Source organism: Alligator sinensis, unplaced genomic scaffold (assembly GCF_000455745.1).
Source record: "Alligator sinensis unplaced genomic scaffold, ASM45574v1 scaffold1420_1, whole genome shotgun sequence".
Taxonomy (NCBI): domain Eukaryota; kingdom Metazoa; phylum Chordata; order Crocodylia; family Alligatoridae; genus Alligator; species Alligator sinensis.
The window spans coordinates 206,052-228,507 of NW_005842613.1; the positions used below are offsets into that span (position 1 = coordinate 206,052).

Below are 22,456 nucleotides of genomic sequence, written 5' to 3' on the forward strand. Positions count from 1 at the left end.
TCTTTCCCTTTGGCACCAGAGATGCTGAAGCAAACTGCAAAGCCAGATAGGTCTCTTGTGCTCCATGATAAAAAACATCCTGTTTAACAGGCAATCCCTGGGTCTGTCCATGTTAGCCAGTCCAAGACTCCTGCCTACTGGAGGGGCTGAGGCTCTGCTGGTATGAAGTGATGGACCTGTGCTGGATCTAAAGGAGCTGTAGTGCATGAGACCAGCAGATGCTCTGGGCTTTTATCTTGTCCGAATTTTAAGGCTGGAAAGGACTGATATTGTCCCTTCTGCAGGCCACAGAGCCTTATCATTCATTACTGGAGTGAGGCTGTAGCTTCTTTTTGAGTTGTGACATTTCTTTTGGAAGGACAGATAGTGATTCTTGAGTGCTGGAGAATCCCCAGCAGTTAATTATCCTCCCTATTTAAACATCCGTCCATATTTCTCATGTGCATTTGTTTCTTTTCAGTGTCCAGCTATTGGGTCTCACTTTGACTGGAAACATGAAGGAAGCCCCTGCTCTGAGAAGCCATGTAGTGTAGGAACAAATGGATTGTGATCTTGCCCTCTCCGAATCTGCTCTTTGGGAAACAAGAGAGAGCAAGCATAAAAAAATCCCAGGCTCAAGGTCCCCAAAGCATCTCAGGTCCTGTGGGATCACATGTCAGAATAAGTAGGAAGAAGAGAATGGAGGAGAAATCTTCCCTCCTTCTCCTGAAGAGGTGCAGGTGGCACCTACATCACGATTCTAAGGACAGGAGCCAGGAACACATCGGGGGCATGAGTTCTTCAAGAGCCCAGGAGTCGCTAAGGCAACTGAATCGTTAACAAGCACAAGATCCTTAACCCTGTGGTCCAAGGACTGGAAGCCAGAAGGCTCCGGGGAAATGTCGTTGACCTTCCTTGTCCCTTAGTCAGCCCAGCCATATAAAGTGGGTGAAAAAGAACCAGGAATCTCCTTAGAGCATGCATATGCTGGAGAGAGAAGTAACTGGGGGAGAGAAAACTCAGCTGCAGTCAAGGTGGAAAGATTCATAGGGTCGGAAGGGACCTCAGTGGGCCATCTAGTCCAACCCGCTGCCCCTGGCAGGCAAGAAAAGGGTCATCAAACCTGGGATCATATGATCCCATCCAGGTGCCTGTCCAGTCCAAGATGCTGTACTGCTCAGAGGTGATAGGGAACTCACAAGGCTGGGAGAGAAGAGTCGGGGACCTTAATATGAAAGATGTTTAATGTCTTAACAGTAAGCTCTTTGGGGACCTCTTTCTGTGCTGTGTTTGTACAGTGCCTAGCACAGAGAGGCCCTGCTCTATGCCTGGCGCTCTTCAGAGCTACCTACTGCAATCCAAAAAACCCATTGACCTCCCTTCTCCATGTACAGCTGGACTGAGCCCCCTCCTGCCTCCAGCTGCCTGTTTCACTGACTGAAGGTTTCTACAGACTGCCAAGAGGTTATTCTGCATCCCCCTGGGTGTACATGATGGGGGATGTGCCCCTGGAGGCAGGTGATGCCTTGCTGATTTACCTTGGGGTCATCTTGCCTCACCTGTAGGGCCCGGGGTTGGGCAGGGGTCCATTGCAGTGCTGCCGGCTGTTGTCGTTCCTGCAGAAAGCATCACTGCCTACTCGGAGCACGCTTGTGTTGCTGCTCCTAGGACATGGGAAGAAGGCGATGGTAGTCCTCAAGGTCATGTAATGGAGAGCAGTCGAGAGCCGCTGGTAAGGTGGGATGTCAGTGCGAGATGTTGGGTTTTTTAAACTGGAGGTTGCTGTTGGTTAAAGATGAGGTGAGAGGGAGCATTGATCAGATTGGGGGTGAGAGACAGACTTGAGGCAATGCCAAGATCCTGGGGGGTCAGGGTTGAATCCCAGCCTTGCCAGTAACTTCCTAGGTGACTTTGGGCTGTCATTTAACCTTTCTGTACCTTAATTGCCTGTGGATACAATGAAAATCTCAACCTTCCTCATGTCATGGAGACATGCTGGGAGGCTAACTCTGTTGCCACGGAGGGGCTCAGGTACTGTGATCCTAGGGATATGAACACACTAAAAATCTGCAATCCAAACACTGTACAACTAGAAACACACACAGAGCAGGGATGGTCTCAGGACTGGTCAAGGTCCTGGTTACAGCAGACTTGCAAACACTACACCTGTTCAGGACTAGAGGTGAGGCTTCAGCTTGCACCTGTCTGCTCTAAAAGCACAAGGCTGCTGCTGTAGCTATAGCAGAGGCTGGGCTTATAACCTGAAAAAGGGCATGTGGCCAGCAGAGAGTGAACTTGGGCTCTCCCTTGGGCACTGCGCCAACACCTCCTCTGGTCTCTGACCTGAGTTAGGTGGTGCTTTACACTTAGGCTAAACAGGATAAAACCTACTTAAGGCTTCCACTGGGGCTGGTAATCTGCAGCAAGGACACAGGTTACATCACTTGAATGCTTGCATTCCTCCTAGTGACATGCTCAGAGGGCAGTCCTGGGAAGGTGCATTAATACAGATGGTGTTGTGCCCTGTGGCTGCTCGCACCTCAGCCAGGCTAACCCTGCTGTTCAGCCTGGGGTACTGCTCACCCACATAAACTCTGTAGCAAAATCCTACCCCAGGCCTGGGAGACCTCTTGGTAGAGAAACTGCATCCCTACTGCATGTCTTTCTTGTTTGGTGTAGGCTGGCAAAACTCCTGGGGTAATCTGGCACTGTCCTATGACAATGGCCATGAGTCCTGCCTGCATCTTTATAGCATGGCTGTGCAGGAGAAGCCAAAGCCAGAGTGGAACATGTCTGCTGAATGGCAAGGCCATATCAACTGGTGCCTGTGGGTGCCAATGACAGTGTCCCCCTCTCCCCTACAAAGATGGAGAGCACTGAGCAGCCTGCAGGGTGGGGGACATGGGAGAGCCTATTGATGGACTGGCAGCAGGGCCACATAGGTAGACTGTGATACACAGGAGGATAGAAATGTTCCAGGCCTGGGGAGGAGATGGGAACCTAAGATGCAACAGCAACAGAGTGGATGGTAGTTGGCAGGCAACACTGGCCCTACTGGCTGGGCTGGGAATATCACAGGACCGTTATGAGCACCTCTGCCCCAGAGGCAGATATCTGCAAAAGGGCAGATGAAGTTATCCCCATTGTAAACAGGATGAGATAAGAGCAGTTGAGGGCCATGCTCCAGGGTGGGAGCTGATCATGTGCAGGACTCAGAAAGGTACATCTCTCCCCTCCCCTCCCCTCCACACAGTCTGGTGCAGCAGCTGGGAGCAAACCGAGGGCCAAGGTTTCCCCTCAGGCATTAACTAGAGTAGAGACGACAAACCTGCAGGACCGGTGGCTCCGACCCACCATGGCTGACCCCACATTCCTGGGAATCTATCAGCCCCTTACCCTAAAATTCCACGCAGGTGCATGGGCTAACGCCCATTACTACTATTCAAACTATTGGCCTTGAAGGCCTAGGAAAGCATGTTTCCCTTTACCAATGGCTGGAGGCAGTGCAGATAGTCTGGATGGCAGCTGTCCACCCTGCCTGGACTGAAAAAGACATTGGGAGCCCTCAGGGTGAGCTCTTACATAGTTTTCCCACTATCTTAGATCTCTCAATCTTGAGGCCCTGGGCATCAGAAGTCATTCTGGAAATTCAAGCCTAAGTGAATTAATTGCTCAAAGCTACAGAGTAAGCCAGTAGCAGAGCCAGGATGAGTGCCTAGGCCTCTCAGTGCCTTTTCCTGCCCAGGCTGCCTTTGCTACCCCAGTGGCTATAGATTAGGTGGGAAAGACAGTGGAGCTACAAACCGGTGCCCCCTAGAGAAGAGGCAGAGTTCAAATGGGACCAAGGAAGCAGAAGGTAAGTAGAGGCAGTGGTGTTCCTCCTTGACAGACAGTGTGTCCTAATGCAAGTAAAGTCAAACGAGCAAGAGGTACAGTGAGGTTAGCAGCACATACCATTAGCGAAGGCAACAACTAGCCAGATGTCATCAGTGGCGTTCACATACTGATCGAAGATGCAGATGGGCTGGTCCAGGCTGAAGGTGGAAGCTGTGAGCTTCCCTTCCAGGGAGTTGCCTGTGATCTGCGGCGTGTAGGGCACGAGCTCTGGGGGACCACAAAGGGGAACACAGTAAGTGCCAGTAAGGGGAACACATGGTAGGGCCAGAGAGAGACGGTGTTCAAGCCTTCCCCTTTTCCACTGCATGGGGGATCCATCAGAAGTTGCACTGGGAATAAAAGACCACAGGCATGTGCAGGGTGAGGCTTAGCACCATTTGGATTTTCACTGCCTCACTGCCAAGTGATAAATGGACAAACCAGGTGCCTCAAACCAACCCCAGACAGCTGCCTGGGCTAGTTTGGGAGCAGGAAATCCTGTGTCTGTGCAGGGGATGGACCATGCAATCTTGGAGGTCCCTGTCATCCTAAATCAGGGACTGTGCCTCAGCTGCATTCGCTTTCAAGGCTCCTGCTGGCATTCTGGGCTGGCTCCTTCTTTGCTCTAGGCTGGCAGGGCTCCAGAGGCAAAAAGGCATTGCTTGCTGCCTACAATAGAGCAACACTGATCTGTGCCAGCTGATCTGTGCCCTGGGCACCAATGTGACTGATGCCCCCACGGTTCAACCTGGGAAAGGGCTTCCTGCAAAGCAGATGAACAGGCTACTAGAGCTCTGCCCTATCCTAACTTCCAAACCTCTGGAGACCATCCCCATCCTCCTCCAACAAAGTAAGCAAGCCCCCAAACACCTGCTCACCTCCTCTTCCAGCATGCTCGCCTGCCGTGGTCCTTCCAGTGTCTCCCTGCCTGCCCACCCCCTACCCAGCCTGTCTTGCTGGACACGCATGCATGTCTGGAAAGATCTCAGCAGCTTCTTGTGCTTTGTGTGGGAAGTACATGAGGTTTAAAGATGTCTGGTGCCCAGCAGGGGCTGTGGGGCTCGATCCCAGAACTCCAAAAGCAGCCGGAGCCTGGGGCCAGCAGGGATGGACTTGGGGAGGAGCATGAAAGAGGAGAACTGCTAAACTAATGCTTTCACCAGTTCCCCTCACATGTCTCTGGGAGTTCACGGCTCAAACTAGTATCACCTGAATATCTGCTGGTGCTAATCGCAGAGGTGTAACCGGTTGTACTTGCTCCTGTCCAGGCCTTTCCAAATTGTCCCTCACAGGCCATGGGCCAGTGCTTGCCCAGTCCAGTTCTAAAGGAGCCCCGTAGTCCTCTGTGACTGAACAGGCTGCTGGACTGGCAGCTCTGGACCCCGGAGTCTTTATTGCTCAGTTGTGTTGTAGTTGCAATGAGGCACTTGCTGCTGTCAATGAGGCCCAAGATACAGATATCCCCTGCCCCAGACAGCTTACAATCCCTGACCCAGATGGGTACAGCATGGACACCAGCAGGGCCAATGGGCCCCAGCCCTGGTGTGGAGAGGCCACTTGCACCATGAGAAGACCGTTCAGTCTCCACAGCCCATTCAGCTCCATGCCCCCTTCATTGCAGCTGACTATTGCCATAGCTACCCAGTGTAGACGCTGGGCCAGGGGGAACGGACTGGTTCCATGAGCTTCATTTCACCACAGAGCTGCAGGTGGCCCTGGTTTCAGTCTCTTCCAAGAGGTGCCCAGCTCCTTGCCCACATTAGCAAATCCAAACAGTAGATGCCCAGTTCAGAGGCCCAGCTCTCCCTGCTACTCTGAGGCTGTGTGACTGCCCAGGGAGAGAAGACCCAGAGGTCCCTCTAGCCAAGTGAAAGCCAGGGGTGGGAACACAGCCCAGCTCCATGCTGATGCCAGGGCCACCTGCCTCTGGCAGCAAGCTGGTCCCGAGGCACTCACCATGCAGCTGACCCAAAGCCCAGTGGAAATCGGTGGGTCTTTCCACTCTCTCCAGTGAGCTTTGGATCAGGCCTCAAACGCTTCCCCAAGAGCAGCAGGCGCAGTGATCTTAATGCAAAGCCATTCAACAGCTGTAGGATACAAGGGGTTTCATGTCTCCCCGACTGATGTTTTGGAGAGGAACGCCCCATCTCCACCAAATTCCCTTCTTCCATTATGGATTTAGCAGAAAAAACCTGTCGGCTCCTAGAGCTCTCCCTCCCCACAGCCTTCAGCCACTCCTCACAAAGGAAAGGCAGCACCTGATAACATCCCCTGTAGTAACAAAAACTTACCTAGGCCCTTGACCAGGCAGCTCCCAGTCAGCACCAGCAGCACCAGGGGCAGCTCCATCGTAGCACTGGTTCTCCCCGAGCTTTCCTCTGAATCGGAGCAGACACCTCTGAGGTCACGCTGCCTCTCCCGCTGCCCAGTGTACTGGTGTGAAGAGGACGACGAGGGTAGGATCTTTCCCCACAACCCAACCCCGAGGTTGTCTGGTGTCCCTCCTCTTTCCCCCACCCTGCATCCCTCCCACCTCCTGTCCCCCTTGGGAGGATCCAGTCCTGATAGCAAACAGGTCAGGCTGGTTCTTCCAAAGCGCTCAACCCCCCTGTTGAAAACAGAGCAGCCAGACTAGGGTATGAGGCCATCCCCTTTGGCTGGGTAGGAGTGGGAGGATGAACAATACCCTTTTAGCAGCTGGGCTGGACTTGCAGGGAGCTGTGACCTTCCACTCACATTTGCAACAAAGGAGCAAAAGTATCTGAGGCTAGGCCTTGTCCTAGCTGGTGTATGCAGCTTTGTTCCAGCTGACACCCAGCTGCTCAATCCCTCACCAGCTCTGTTGGGGCTTAGCGATACTGCAGGCAGGTAGGAGCTGGGACCCTAGATCTGAGCCCTGCCCAGCTGTGAACCTGCTTGTTTGGTTCAACAGGATAAGGGTCTCTGGGTTAGACTGGAAGCCAGACAGGATGAATCTCATAGTCCCTTCAGCCTTAAGTGCTGTGAATTATAGGGGATTTGCTGTCACCCTTACAGGTGCCATCCTCAGTCCTGTGAGCACCAGGCCCAGAGGAGTTACCTTCACAAAGCTCCTCTGAGGTAGGACAGTGTTATCATCACCCACGTCCCGGAGAAGGGGAAATGAGGCTCAGAAGCACTTGGTCCCCACAGCTCAGCCAGAATTTCCATATGATGGGTACTGATCTCTAAAAAAGATCTGCCTGAACAGGAGCTGAGTTCTTTGGGAAATGTGTCCATTGCAGACACTCAGCCCTTGAGAACCCAGCCCCATGTGGTCAAGTCATCCCATAGGGGGGTCTGTGGTCCTTCCAAATTTTCTGAGTCTTGGCCTAATGTTTCACCTGGAAGACCACCCACCCTGAACTCAGATGCAGCACTCTTGACCTGGGTTAGGGTGGGCAGGCCCCAAGCTGCCCCTTGTGCCCAAACACCTTACATTATGGCGACATTCAGCTACAACCCCAAGTCAGAGGTGCTTAGGCCTCTGCCCAGTTACGGAGAGAGACAGGATGAAAAGCAAATTGAGGGAGTTTTTTTTCATTAATGGGCCTCAAAATTTGCAGCTTGGGTGGATCCAGCCTTCACTTTATAGATGGAGAAACCCAGGAACAGAGAACCCAGGCCCAGAATTCACAAAGGAGGTGCCCAGTCCTGGTTGGCTCAGGAGCTGAGCACTTGTGGCTCTGTAACTGGAGTGGTAAACTGGGCTTTAACTGGGCAGTGGGTGTGAAGCACCTCTGCCAACCAGGCCCCTGTGTGTCCCGTGCTGAAGGCTGCCAATGACTGAGGCACCAGCATTTGCCACAGTTTAGGTCCTAGGTCACAGATCCTGCTTCTCCCCATAGGATGTTTTTCTTCCCTTGGACCATGTTATTTTCTGATATTCCTTGCTGTGCTGCATGTGTTTCTGGGCCTCCTACGTTGTCGCTCTGCCCTCCAGGCATGCCAGTGGGGAGGCACTGGAAACCAGCTTCAGCTCTGGTTTTACACTGCATTTTTGGCATTCTTGGCAAGTTGGACAGTGTAGCAGAAACCTGCCTGAATGAATTTGCCTTTCAGAATGGGAACAATCCACCACTGGAGTGTATTCTTCCAGGGGAATGAGGAACACAGGACTATAAGGGACCACTCTGACTACCAAGTCCAGTCTTCCGAGGTCACAGGCCATCGTGACATAGATGGTGAGCCCCAAGAAGTCCACAAGTACATCTGCTCCAAGGACTGAGCCCAGCAGGAAAAAATGAGACCTCTGGGTCTGAGCCAGTGACCCCAGTGCAAATGATGATGACACCATTACCGTACATGGCATCACATCTTGAGGAGGATAAGCTGCCAGGAGTCACTGGGAGCTTTGCCATGGACTTCACACACTTTGTATGCATCATGGTAAAGCATCTGGTCCCAGAGGTGCCCACAGAAACCCCAGCATTTGTTCTTCCTGAGCAACTTCCATCTTAGAAGGATATTTGGGAGGTGAACACAAAGTGCTGTCAAGCTTTCTCTTTATACTGATACTCATCAGGAGCTGAAATGCCATGAGGCCCCATTTCACATTCCTTAGAGCTGAAAAAAGCTCATTTGATAAACACAAAACTGGATCTCAGGCCCTTCCCTTGTGCACGTAGCTGCGTGAGTGCCGTGTGCATGCAGTAAGGGGAATGGTGAGATAGTCATGCACAAAATAGTTTAATCGTGTTTCCAGAAAACAAAGTCAGACCTTGTGACCTTCTGGCTGTGATTTCCCTTGCACTGAGATGTAGCTGAGTTTGGCCAAACTGATCGGGCCTCGGTCCAATTAGCTGTTTTAAGAAATTCTACAATTTCCATTCTTTCTTTCTTTCTTCTTCCCATGCATCTTGGAACCCTGTTTGCTTCCAAAAAATCAAAAACAGGATCTGTCCCTCACAGAGGGAAGCCATCTGCAAAAGGGGTCTTCTCCCACAGGGTCCTAGTGACAGTGCCAGCAGAAGAAGACCAGGCAAGAGGACACATGCATCAGAGTGGGGTCAATGGGATGTGCCAAGCTGAGGCTCTGGCTTCTGGTCTCTAGCTGGAACCACCTGGTAGCCCCAATTCCTTTGCCCACGCTGCAGGAAGAGCACCCATACTAGCAGTCCCACGCAGTCCCTCTGCTCTGCAGCTCCCACATTTGTTTAGGAACCTGCCTGCTACTTGCTGTTTTCTTAATAGAGTATTGGGTTCAATAGACTCACTAACAATGGCTACTGTGTTAGCTCTAATCTCAGATCACTCACTGGTGGTGTCTAGACACATGCTGGCCCATGCAGCCCACAAGCCCAACCATAATCTCCCAAAGCTAAAAGACCCCTCCAGATCCCAGCACTAGCTTGGCAATCAGGCAGAAAAAAGTAGCACAGTGATCATGAGGCCTAATAGAGAATTAAACACACCAGCTGCTGCAACAGGCCCCTTCAATGGTAAGTTTCCAACCATTTGACAAAGGAGGGCACTGTTGTTATTCCCATTTTACAAATGAGGAAACTGAGGCACATAAAGAAGAAGCAACTTGCATGAAGTCAATGAGCAGGCCACTGGTAGAGCTGGGGTAAAAACCCCGACCTGTCACAGACACAGCCTGGGCAGGGACACAGCTAAGGAAGCTGTATTGGCTGGGCTGCATGATGGTATTGTTGCAGATGCTCATTACAAAAGGATCCACCCAGTGCAGTTGAACTGCAGGGGGGGCGGTCAATGTGCTGATTGCTGACCTCCTAAAGAGTAGGTGGGCAATTGGCCACAAACCTCAGTGGGATGGGGGTTTGCCCTGTGTTGTGCATGTGGCAATGGGAGAGTCATTGCTCTGAGTAGCATCTGCAACCCAAGTCTCCCATTCAGATGCTCCACTCACATACATACAGGATCAGTTCTCCATCAGTAATAAACTGCCTCATTTTTAACAGTGCTCATTGCTGGTGCATAGTGGGAAAGCCAGCAGTGCAGGGACCCACATAGCTCCTCTCCTCAGACACTGCTGTCAGCAGAAGGAGGCTAAACAGTCCAGTCCAGACATAGGTTGGCTCAGTTTCATTTCCCCATCATTCAGTCAGCATGTCTCAGATTGCACTTCCTACAACACACCTAACAAACAAGTAGCCTGCTTCATTCAAATGCAGAGTATTTGCAAGAATGAATGAGGGTTAAAGAAACTTTGTGAGTGAGACAGGGGGAAGGAGACTGCACTGGAGGCAATGACAACAGTTAACCAGGTATTTGACCAGACCTGTCCTTATCGTCTGCTCCACAGCCCAGACCTGTCCCATGGCATTGCAGAACTCCTCCGCCCTGCACCTGTCCCCAGCCCTACCCCGGGCATGGCACTGGAAGAGCGAAGTATCTCTCCCATCTGCCCCGTGCTCTGCTCCTCGGCTCACCCCTGCCCTACAGCACTGCAGGTGTGCAAATGCTGCCTAGACCCAAGCAGGCAGGGTAGCTACATTGTACTGAAGGAAAGAGACCAAAAGACTCCTTCTCCCCTCTCTCCCTGCTTGCCCAGGAGCCCCAATTCCCAAAGGGAAATCATCCGTACATCTTCTTGAGCAGCTCAGTTGATTCATTCCTCCCTTCAGGCCCGTGGCATGAAGGCGAGTGCACAGAGTGCTCAGAGCTCGGTTACTTGGGTAAGGGCTTTTCCAATGGGCTCCCTGCGGTCTTCAACAGTCTGGGACTGCCCATGCTTTCAGATGGGTGCTTATTAATGTGATCAACACCCCCACTCCCAAACACAGAGCACCAGCACCAAGGTAAACAGGGATCCAGCTGCATCAGGAGGCTGTGGCTGGATGAGGCAGTGCCCTGCTGCTTTGCTGGGATGGGGCAGGCATGTTGAGTGGATGGAGCTCTGCCCTGGGCTTAAGGGGAAAGGGTGTCTGGCCCACTTTGTAAGTTTGGGCAAGTCATGGTCCCACTCTGTGCCTCAATTTGCAATAACAGTTAACAAGGCATTTGGCCCTCCCTCTGTAAAGGCCTTTAAGACCCTCATACCTGCATATCTCACACCTCATGGCAAAAGACATTATGGCACCTCTGGGTGCCCTGGCACCCTGGCTGAGTGACGGCCATTGCTCTAAGGCCTCAGGACTACCTAGCTTTCACAGAGAGCCTCCCCACATCACAGCTTGTGGGGCAGCACACCTGTCCCTGGAGGAAAATGGCTTTGACTCTAGACTCTTTCCTCCTTTCCTGACTCCCTCCCTCCCAGCAGCCCCTCTCCTTCCCCACTGCGGTGATGGTGTCGCACCTCCAAGTCAGTAATGGCCCCCCTTCCTCCTCAGGACCTTTGGTGCCTCTTCAGCATGGAGCCCTGCTGTGCCATGGAGTCACAAAAACAGCACCTCCTTCCTTCTCCCCACACCCAATTTGGTCTCTGTTCTGCCCACCCCTTGGTAGTGCCAGCGAGAGGCAGGAGAGAGGAAGCAGAGCAAGGCAAGGTGGGTTGTAGACCCCAATTTACCTCAGCATCCCCTTGTACTATGGCTTCTGAGGCTGCTACAAGACACTATCGAACTAAGCAGCATTCTACGGGTGAACAGTGGCTCTTCCTCCCATATAAATCAAGCAAGATGTGCCACTTCGTTAATGCCTCTTCCTGCCGACACACATGCACACACACACACATGCACTTGACTGCAAGCATGGCAGTAGGCCAGACTCACCTGGGATTGGGTCACTGAGAAAGGGTAACTGTGGCTCATGCCTGGATGCCAGTATATGCAGGAGCAGGGCCTGAGCCCAGGAAGGTGGAAACGGATTAAAAGCAGGATTCTCTTGCAGGGGAGCCGCCCTGGGCACAGAGCCAGCTGCTGCAGGGTTTAGCAGGAGGATACGAGGAGACATGATTATTGCACTACAATAGCAACTACAAGCCCCTGCCACAGACGCTATTGTGGCAGACGCCTCACAGGCCCAGAATAAACACGACCCCCAAAGAGCTGCTGTTCCCCTCTGCCCTGCAAATGGGTTCCAAGTGTTGCACAAGGCTGATGCATCCCCCATGTGCAGAGCCGGCCTCGCTGGGAAGTTGAGCATCACCTGGTCTGACAGCATCGTAAGGAGGATCAAATAAGGCCACAGGTTGGACCCCCCCGCCATAGAATACCACCAGCCTCATCCCTCAACTACTTCCCGATTCCCATGCAGCAGTCAGCCAAAAGCCCCCCAGCAGGTTTAGATAGCAAAGGCATGTAAAGCACCCTCCCTGCCCAGCAGCGCTCCACCTTTATGCACCATGACAATGCTGCTTGGGCCTTCTTATGCCCCTGCTATTTTTCCTTCACACACTTCCAAAATCTTCTCTGCTGAAATGCAAAGCAAGCTCCGAGGGCCATTTATGGCAGGATCTGGATTCAATCCAGCATCCTAAAAGGCAAGCAGCTTGTAACCCACCTGAGCCACAAAATACTTTCCACAGGATAAGTATTAAGCTAATATCTCCAAAGATGTCATGATTCAGCTGGTTGCATAAACACCAGCTCAACCCCCAGCTCAGCCAAGAAGTCATGTAAGAGGCCTAGATTCCACCTGTAAGCTAATGAGAGATCAGGTCAGGCATTGCTTCCTGTTTGCACAGCTCTGGCAGCCTGTACAGCAGACTCACCTTGGCCATTTCCACTCCTTGCCTTACACCCAAGAGCTTCATCAGTCCCACTTTGAATATGGAGCTCTGCAGGAGCTGACCTCCAGCCACTCAGCTCTGGGCTCACTACTCCTCATCCCTCACCAGACTTTTACTCTTCTTTATCTTACACACAGGACACCACAGTCTTGTCTTCATTAAGGACCATCATGACCCTTTAAAACCAGGCATCGCAAAGCTTGCAACCCCCCACTCCCCTTTGACACTAGTATAGATGCATCCTGAGGGAAACAAACACTTAAGAAATCCCATGGGTTTGTTTTCCTCAGCTTTACTGCTCTTCTTGGTTGAACAATTAGGAGGATGGCTTCTAGGTGAACAGAGCTAGTACCTCTGCTCTGATCTCTTAGAGGTGCTGGAGGGTCGACCATAAAAGTGCTTCCACATTAGGATATAGGCCCCTTGACTAAAAGTCACCTGTCTACTGATTCAAAGGGCAGCGATCACGTTGAACAGAGAAAGCTGCTCAACCCCTCTCAAGTAGAGACAGGCCTGCCCTGTCTCTTGTCTTTAGGGCCACCTTAACTTTTTGGTGGTACAAGCAAAAGAAGGTTGCACTTTCTGTGTCTAACTGGAAGGGACTGGTTCTAAATGGACACTTAGGGTGCATCCCACAAGTGAGAATGTGCATTTGCCTGGGGACAAGTAGCAGCAGCATGTATTTGTGCTGCCAGTAGTTGTCCCCAGGTATGCCCCTGCACATGCACTATGGCACATGGCAAATTGCTCCAGGTAGGGTAGGGGAAGCTGGGGCCAACACCTGGGTTAGCCCAGCAGCCTTACCTGGGGGCCTCTTGGGGCTTCAGTGGCAGTGATCTGGGCACGTGGAACCTGGCAGGCAGCCAGGCTTTGGTTTTGAGTTGCGTATGCCACAGCCATGTATGCTGTGGTGCTTTTTTTGGTGTATTTTTTGTCACTGGGATTTCCCAGTGTCAAAAAACCCTGCTGAGCTACTGATTAGCAGTGTGGCGAATGCATGCATGTGCAGCATGTGAGGTTTGCAGTGCTGCAAATTGCATGTGTGCAGTCTTGGGGGCACACCCTTAGTTGCCAGCTAAATCATGAACTAACACTGAGAAATTATCCCACCTAAAATCTGTCCGCTAGCTCCTAATTTAGGTGTTAGCTTGCGAAAACCTGACATGGGACAGGCAAGTGCAGGAGCAAGGAGCCCCTGTGTTCTGGGACTTCATGGAACAAATCTAATAAAGATGCTGATGGGGGCTCAAAGTTACACAGCTACAGCTAGCAGCAGCTGCCTACAAGGAGGAGAATTAGGCTAAGGGACAGCAGAGACAAAGTAGTGTGATATCAATGTGTTTCAGAGCTATAATCTTTCTGGCTTGAGAAGGGGCTGATCCTTTCGCTTACCCTGGACATGGTTATTGCTTTGGGATAAAGTGGCAGCAACCTGACTTTGATTGCTCCACTAATGCTTTCCCAGGGCCCCTGTGCTTTGACAGTTGTAATCAACTAGAGCACTGCGTGGAGTGAGAGCAAGTTACTAAATTACTCTTGCCTGGAAAGGAGAAGTAATTGCTACCCATGGCATTTAAAAGGCAGGTCTGTCTCCAGGAAAGCTTACTGAAACAAGTCCTATCTACAGCCACACGGTGGCACCAACCTCCCTTCTCTCCATTATCATGCTTGCAACATTACCTTTTCTAATTCTACAAGTCAGAGAAAGGGAGAGCCCCTTACCCAGGCAGCTCAACTACATGCAGCAGGAAAGGGCCAGACAGTAGTGACTTCAAAGTTTACCCCAGGGTCTGAGAAGTGCCAGCACTGGGGGTTTTCCAGTTTGTTTTACTGAAGCAATTACCCCCTGCTCTTCCCTGCACCCTTGTTTTAAGCTGGAGGTGACAAAGAAAGGGAGACACTTTCACCCCTTCAGAAGCCACCTAAGATCATCTTTGGGGAAGGCTGCAGAGGTATAGCACCAACTAGGACTCTGCAGCAGATACCCAGCCACAGCTGGCTTCACCAAGTGACTTGCTCCATTGAGAGAGGCAACAGCACACATATACGATGGTCAACTTCCCCCCACATTGTATAGCCCACAGCGTCACGGAAAAGGTGCTTGATTAGGGAAGACTGCACTAGCCTGATTAGAGCACTGTCCACAGGGGCTGAGGCAAAGGTTTTTAGTTAAAATTAGATGCATCTAATGCCTTTTGAAACAGGGGCATTTAGCCCAACCAGAAGTCACCTTTTGAGCAAGGCAAACCCCGATTGACATTTAACTGAAGGTGGCCCTTTGCACACTCCCCTCACCACCTCAGGAACACTGCAGCTGCTGGTTCCTACACACAGGCCTATAGCTTTTCTATCCTACAGGACAAAGAACAAGAGCCTGTGCAGAGAATCAAACTAGGGCTCAGGACCTGCCTTGGAAGCTAGACACTTCACTTCTTCCTTAAAAATAATTCCTGTCCCAAGTCAAATCAGCCAAATCATTTTAGGGAACAAGATGACCCTCTTTTCTCTAAGGCCATGTCACCACTGGGAGGGCTTTTACAAGGAAAGTGCCAACTCCTCCCTACCCCAACACAATAAAATTGATTGTGTTCTAAGGCAGCACAATGAGAAGTCTTCTCAGGAAAGAAAAAAGGACACAGAACCAGTCTACTAAGGAGCCTTCCTTCTCCTGGGACAGGCAGTGGATTAGTCTGCAATAGGTCACCATGTCCATGACACTCCTTTAAGAGGCCTGGGCTGCACTGCTGAGAAAAGCCCTGTTGTATCCAGAGAGGCAGCCATTCACTTGGTGAACAAACACTGCTGGATGCTGCAGGGAGTCCAGGACGAGCTCCATCAGAAGAGCCACGTCTAAGAAAGAAACATCAAAAGCACTGGATGTTGTTTCAAGGCTAATCAGCAATTCTCCATGGCAACGCAGCATTTATTATGACCACAACACAAAAGTAATACGTATTAAACCAGCAACAGGGGAAGGCGCAGTACCCTAAAGTGCCTGAGTGAGGCGCAGTTGCAGCTCGCTGGCAGGACAAGCAAGGACATCTCTTTCCACTTGCTGCAGATCCAAAGGCAGCAAGACCTCCCCCCAAGGCAGCACCTGGGCAAGAGTCATGCCTGCCCAAGTGCTTTTGAAGCACGCAGGGAAAGGAGAGGCTTAGCCACCGAATGAACATGTTCCAAAGTGTGCCCTGGCTGCAGCATCAGTGCTACAATGTACACTTGCAGGACCTTTGATTATACAAAAATAGCCTTCTCTGCAGAAAACAGACTGTACAGAACATGTGGCTTTAGTGTTATTGCTCAGTGTGACAAGTGATTAGATGCAGGAACTTAAGGCAACAGGAATAAGTGCACTAGCTGCCATTCACAGGCTCGAGTAGGCATTGAGTGTGCAATGCACAGACGCTGTACAAATCCAGGATTGGAGCAACTCATGGTCTCAAGCAGTCCTCGGTGACACCCTGAGCTGCCAGCTCCGCCAGCACATTGTCCAGGTAGTTGGGGTCAGGGTAGCCATGGCCACTGAGATTTGAGTCCATCTCTGTCTTGTGGTGGATCTCATTCCAAACCACTGTGTTACTCTCACCAGTTGTGCTAGATGTGCCCACCGTGAAAATCAGGCGTCTCTTCCAGGCCACCTTCAATAGCTCAAGGACCTGGAGATGGGACAGGGGAAAAACAACAAGGAAGCTTTGCTAGCAGATCTGAGCTTCTGGAATATGCTCTCCAACCATGTCAGATCAGTTAAGGTAATTCAGTTGGCTCCACAAAATGGAAATGTTTTAGACATGGCTCATTTTAGGCTAAAAACAAACGTGTGTGGGCCCAAAGTGAAAAGGTTACCAGGACAGCAATTATCAGACAAGCCAGTTACCTTTTTGCCCTTCTCATTATCTGGTAGGTAGCAGTAACGGGGAAAGCCTCTTGCTGTGTATGGCATCCCTGGATTGGGGTGCTCTGGACCCTGCAACAGAGAAAGGCAACATGTGCTATAATAATTCTTACAACTTTACATAGGCTGATGCCAGGAAATAATTAAAAAGGTTCAAATAGCAGAAGGATTCAAGATAGTCCTGTCTGAAGCCAGACTTTCAGTACAAGGGAGGTCCTTGGGTCTACTTAAGAGGCCACCTAATCCCTTGTAAAGCAAATCAGATCTCTTCTCAGAGGTTGGCATGTCCCAAGAGAACTTTGTGGCTTTCAGATGCTGGTAGACTCAATTATCCAGCAAGCATTCAAAAAAAAATTATAAGTCATGGTATGAATACACTCCAGCTTTGGGAGAAATAAGATTTAGGAACCAACCTCTTGGCCATGTCTAGTTCATATGAACTTCAGATGGCTCAGTTTACAAACTACTTGATCCAAATCTTGCCCAATTCATATCTTGTGAGTCCATTCACACCTGTGCAGTGCTTGTGGAAACGCTGCTAGCAATTCCACAGCACCACTGTACAAGCATTAACACCGACATCAGGTGAAAGCCAGTAGGGAAGAGAGCCCAGTAGCTCCCAAGTAAATAAAGGCCTTCCTTTAAGAGTTCCATGGCCACAAATATTGTGATTGAGCAATACTCAAAGCTGCTGCGTGGCCATGAGGTTAAATTATTCCCCTCCCCCTGCTCCAAATATCTTGGTTTAAGATGGATCTGAGTCTCTGAATCATTTGATCCGATTGCCCAAAGCAATTCCTATCGACATCAGGGGCAACTCAAACAAGCTCCTACTGAGGAAGAGAAGAGAAATCGAGTCAGCTGGTTAGTACTTGGAAAAGATGGCTGTTGAGCCAGTTCCATATACTTCCTGGACTTAGTGCTCCCTAGTAACAGGGTTACCTTTACCCAAGTACCTGAATTCCCCTACTGATGTGGTACACAATCTGTATTGTTCCACAGTCTTCATGGCCAGGGAGGGACCGAGGGAAAGTTGACACCTCCATCTTCCCTTTTGGCTGAGTACCAGTCTTCTCTCCATAGATGGCTTTGCAGGAGGGGCACTGCAAGCTCCCATCCTGTGAGGAAAGAGGGCCACCATTAGAAGCACACAGCTACAAGACTTTAGTATCTGCAGTGCTGGGCCCCACTCCTGGGTTTGGCCTCACCCTGCAAGTCAGTGAGACGGGGTAGTTCAGTACCTTGTTCCCATTGGTGTACATGGCCAACACACAGAGTAGGTGGAAAGTGTGCTGGCATTTTGCCAGTCGCCCCACAGTTTCAGGTCTGATTATCTTGCACTCATATGCATCGCTGTAGCCAGAAGGTGATGCTAGCTTCTCCATACAGATGATGCAATCCTTGAATCAAAAGGCAGCAATATTATTTTATATTAAAGGCACTGAACTTGGTGCATCAACTTACCAGAGGCAGTACACAGCAAATGCACTTTTCATGTTATTAATAACCCCCTTTGAAAAAATCCCGCCCCTTCCTAGTTTTTACCTCTTGGGAAAACCATGATTCTTTCCTATTTGGAGGGGGGAAAAAGAAGCTCCTTTAAGTTTTATGCCTCCCCATCATTAGTCCAATTGATGCAGGGACCCTCCTGCAGTAATCCACATTGTTGTTTTTCCAATAGCCCATGTACTGTAAAACCCCAAAGTTCTGGGCTGCCTCTGCATGGGAGACCACTGACTCACAGGTGTCCAAAACAGGAATGAGGGGATAGAAAGTTTGCCAGGGGATTTCTAGCATGTGCACAGGGTGGTGATGATTTCAAGAGACCAGTCTCACAGATACAGGATGAGAGATGCTAGGAGGGCTGAGCTGGTGCAGGTCAGGGAATGGGATTTGCTACTTTGGTTTCCATCCCTGTTTAATCTATTCCTTTCCCAGTGAAAAGAAAGGAAAATCTCTTACAGCTTTAGCACTGGGCCAGAAAAAGCACACAATAACTGCCTTCTAGACCCCCCAAGTGGCACTATGTATTCTCCCTCAGAGATCTCAGATCGAAAGCTAGCTCTTGGGATCCTGAAGTTCACTTAATGGCTGAATAAGCAGTTTCCTTCCCCGATGAGTAATCTGCAAGGGAAAAAAACACTGGGATGCCTCTGCCCGCAGAATATTTGCATCACACTGTGCAGAAAATCTGCCTCCTACATGCTCCAGCAAGACCTGGTACAGCCCTGCGCAAATCTCAGACCTAAGGTCAGCATCCTCAGCTGGCTCCTAGCTACTTGCCCACTTCCCTCAACCACAGGAAAGGTTGAACAGTCTCAAACTGACAGATGGATTCTGGAGAATACAAGTTCCACGCAGGAGTGTAACTAGGGAAGGATGAGGGGGCACCAGTCTCAGGTGCTGATTGATGGGGGTTGGGGGGGTACCAAAATAGAAGTAGTTATGCTGCTAGTCCAACAGCTACAGCAGGGGTGGGCAAAATGCGGCCCGTGGGCCGGATGTGGCCTGCCAGGCCATGTTTTTTTAGCTTGTGCTTGGGAAGTGTTTACACCACTGTAAGCCAGGGGCTGGTACTTAACCATGTACTTCAGTGACCTATACCCTAGGTGGGGCAGAAGCAAGGTGGTGAAAATCCGACTGTGTGTTTAGGATCAGGCCCCACGGGGCCCCTAAAAAATTTAGAAAATTAGTATTTATCTGCCCCTGGCTGCCTGCCATGTGGCCCTCGATAGCTTGCCAAAACTCAGTAAGCGGCCCTCCGCCCAAAATAATTGCCCACCCCTGAGCTACAGGCTCAGGCTGTGAGGGGAGGAGCTAGGAGCTGGGCAGTGACATCAAGGAGATTCTCTGGCCCTGGCAGCTAAATGCTATGAAGGACAGAAATGGGGTGAATACAGGTGACACCCACCGTGCTGCCGAATTAGGCACTTTATTCCTTCATTCAACATGGTATTTGGCAGCATCTTTGGGAAGGCTAGGGGGGTAGGCAAGAGGTTTAACTCCCTAGCTGGGGAACAACTTTCCCCAAAGCTATCAGAACTCTAGAGCTACTTCGGCTCCACTCTGGTGTCCTTCCCCTCCCTGTGGAGCTGGAGCCCTGCAGTTGTCAAGACCTGAGAGCCCCCTTGCTTTGCCCTGTGTCCCAGACATATCCCTGGGTGTTCCCCACCCCACAATTTTGCTCAGGGCAACAAAGGAGGCAACACCACCGGTTCCATGGTGGGAGCAAGTGCATAGTGGTCAAGAAGCAGAGGGTGTTCCCTGGAAACCATCTTGCTAAGAAGAAGGGTTGATTTTTAAATAGTAATCTAACAGGAGTTAAACACATAGTCGGATTTTCACCACCTTGCTTCTGCCCCACCTAGGGTACAGGTCACTGAAGTACATGGTTAAGTACCAGCCCCTGGCTTACAGTGGTGTAAACACTTCCCAAGCACAAGCTAAAAAAACAAACAGGACATTTCTATGACCACTGCAGCTCATTTGCTGGGAAGGCAGTACATCATAATTGCAAATGATAGCAGCATAGGATCAGATTTCAACTTGCCTATATCAGTGGAGCTCTACTTAGGATCATAGGAAAGTACGGCTGGAAAGGGACCTCACAAGGCTATCTAGTTCAGTCCCTTGTTCAGGGCAGGATCATCCCCAACTAAACCATCCCAGCCAAAGTGTTTGTTTAACCTACTCTTGAAAATTCCCAGGAATGGAGATTTCACAACTTCCAATGGCTGACTATCCTCCTAGTCAGAAAGATCTCCCTACATTTCGTCAACTTAAATTTCCTTCAGTTTGAGGCTATTGCTCCTAGTCCTGTCTTCTATAGTTATAGAGAAGAAGATTATCTCCATCCTCTTGATAGACCACCCTTTAGGTATTTGAAGACTGTTATCACAGAATCATAGGAAATTAGGGTTGGAAGGGACCTCAGGAGGTCATCTAGTTCAGCCCTCTGCTCAAAGCAGAACCATCTCCAACAAGATCACCCCAGCCAAGACTTTGTCTAGCTGGGTCTTAAAAACTTCCAAGGAAGGAGATTGCACAGGCTCTCTGTGTAACCTGTTCCAGTGCTTTACTACCCTCCTGTGAGAAAGTTTTTCCTAAAATCTAACCTAAGTTTCCTTTGCTGCAAATTGAAGCCATTACTCCTTGTTCTGTCACCTGCCACAACTGGGAACAGTCTAGTTCCTTCAGTGGCGACTGGTGCCCCCCGAGTCTGGGGTGGGGGGCACATTTTGTGGGCAGGCCCAGTCCAAATGCCCCATATCCACTGTTGTGCCATGGCTTAGTGCACCCCCACAATACACTGCAGGCCCATGCAGCAAAAAAACTGCCCTGACCTAAGCAGTGCCAAGTCGGGGGCCAATCTCAGGGGGGGCATATGCCCTCCCTACCAGTCACCTGTGAACTCCATCCTCTTTGGAACCATCCTTCAGGTAGTTGAAGGCTGCTATTAAATCCCCCGTCAGTCTTCTATTCTGCAGACTAAATAAGCCCAGTTCCCTCAGGCTCTCCCCAAGAATCATGTGCCCCAGCCCCCTAACCATTTTGGTTGCCCTCTGCTGACTCTGCAATTTGTCCACATCCTTTCTGTAGGAGGGGGCAAAACTAGATACAGTACTCCAGATGTGGCCTCCCCAGTGGCAAACAGAGGGAAAGAATAATCACTTCCCTTGATCTGCTGGCAACACTCCTAGTAATGCAGCCCAGTATGCTGTTAAGCTTCTTCACAACAAGGGCACACTGTTGGCTCATATTCACCTTACTGTCCATGGTAACCCCCAGCTCCTTTTCTGTAGAGCTGCTGCTTAGCTGGTTGGTCCTCAGGCTGCACCGGTGCATGGGATTGTTCCATCCTAAGTGCAGAATTTGGCACTTCTCCTTAATGAACCCCTTTATCAAATTCCCTCCTCCCCAATCTTCTCTTCTCTAGACTAAATAATGCTCAACTTAAGGGATAAGAGGTGGGTCTAACTTCTGTTCCAAGGAACTGTCTCACATTTTAGGCATGGCTTGTCCAGTACACAGGAATCCTGGGGGTCTTTTTGCATTCTTCCCTAATTTGGGGGAAAATTCTGTTATGTTTGTTTGGATTCCCACACTCACCTCATCAGCAGGGGCATCTTTCAGCTCTTCCAAGTACTTCCTCACCACTAGTTCAGGCTCAGTTGATGCTGCTGAACAAGGGGGAAAAGAAATAACAGACCAAAGGAAAAATGAGAACCCCAAGAGGTACAACATGAGCAAGAGTAGAAGGAGGAAGAACAGCAATGACAGGCCAGGCTGCTAAGGAGAAAGGTTAAGGGTTAGAGATAGAGCAAGTTAATCCAGCAAGGACTTTTCTGATTGGTCAGCATTAGACTAGCAAATGGTTAGAAGCTATATTTACATAAAAATCATGGGGTTATAAAGCTATAAGAGACCAGTGATCATCTAATCTGGCTTCTTGTCTAACAATGGCCAGAAAATTTTACCCAAGAAATGCCAGTTAGAGAATTTAGAAGAATGTTTTAGAAGCTATTATGAGTGGGACTGCTAGAGAAGAAGGGATGGAGAGGTCTACTTTTGAAAGCAAAGAACATCCGCTACCCCCTTAAAAGTCAGTGAGAACAGCAAATGCTCAGCTCCCTGAAAGCAGGCCTCAAGATTCTTTCTAGGCTTCTTATACTTTGCTGAACCATGTCCTTCCCACACACTATAAACACAAAGTGAATCAGATCAAAACCTGGCAATCTTTGTAGCTTTGCTGTCCAGCAAGCTAATGGCCTCTGAACCAGACTCCAGGATCCTGTACTCCTTAACAGGATGAAAACATCATATCATAAAAGTAGGCCCCTGAACAGCCTAGTTAATACATGTCTAATGAGAAAACCATGATATTTATGCAACAAAGCTCTTGTACCAGAGAAGGCCCAAGTGAAGACACATAAAGGGTTTGGAGCATTTAATCACACCCAGCAGCAATTTTCTCCTTGGTATAAGGAGTAACCAAACAGTGCAATTAGGTCTTGCCTTTACTGAAGGATATAGGGAAATGTTCTGACCTCTCAGCA

General features: G+C 50.1%; 2 protein-coding genes across 10 annotated transcripts in view; both read right to left on the reverse strand.

The window, feature by feature from the left end:
• The window catches only part of UPK3B (uroplakin 3B), a 23,165-nt gene extending 7,892 nt beyond the window's left edge, over positions 1–15,273 (reverse strand). The window contains exons 1-3 of the mRNA XM_006033228.3: positions 6,147–15,273; positions 3,934–4,083; positions 1,539–1,761 (exon numbers count right to left, since the gene is read on the reverse strand). Of these exons, the coding sequence (XP_006033290.1) occupies positions 1,539–1,761; positions 3,934–4,083; positions 6,147–6,204 (431 nt within the window). The 5' untranslated portion in view covers positions 6,205–15,273. The remainder of the gene's footprint in view (positions 1–1,538; positions 1,762–3,933; positions 4,084–6,146) is intronic.
• A 140-nt stretch (positions 15,274–15,413) lies between these two features.
• Positions 15,414–22,456, reverse strand: part of DTX2 (deltex E3 ubiquitin ligase 2) — a 67,855-nt gene continuing 60,812 nt past the window's right edge. For 5 of the 9 annotated variants that reach the window (XM_025214991.1, XM_025214990.1, XM_006033229.3 and 2 more), the window contains 5 exons: positions 21,510–21,580; positions 17,642–17,800; positions 17,357–17,518; positions 16,383–16,472; positions 15,414–16,164 (listed from right to left, as the gene is read on the reverse strand). In XM_025214991.1, coding sequence (XP_025070776.1) covers positions 15,940–16,164; positions 16,383–16,472; positions 17,357–17,518; positions 17,642–17,800; positions 21,510–21,580 — 707 coding nt within the window. In that variant the 3' untranslated portion in view covers positions 15,414–15,939. The remainder of the gene's footprint in view (positions 16,165–16,382; positions 16,473–17,356; positions 17,519–17,641; positions 17,801–21,509; positions 21,581–22,456) is intronic. The other 4 variants (XM_006033232.3, XM_006033231.3, XM_025214989.1 and 1 more) reach the window with 1 other exon arrangement.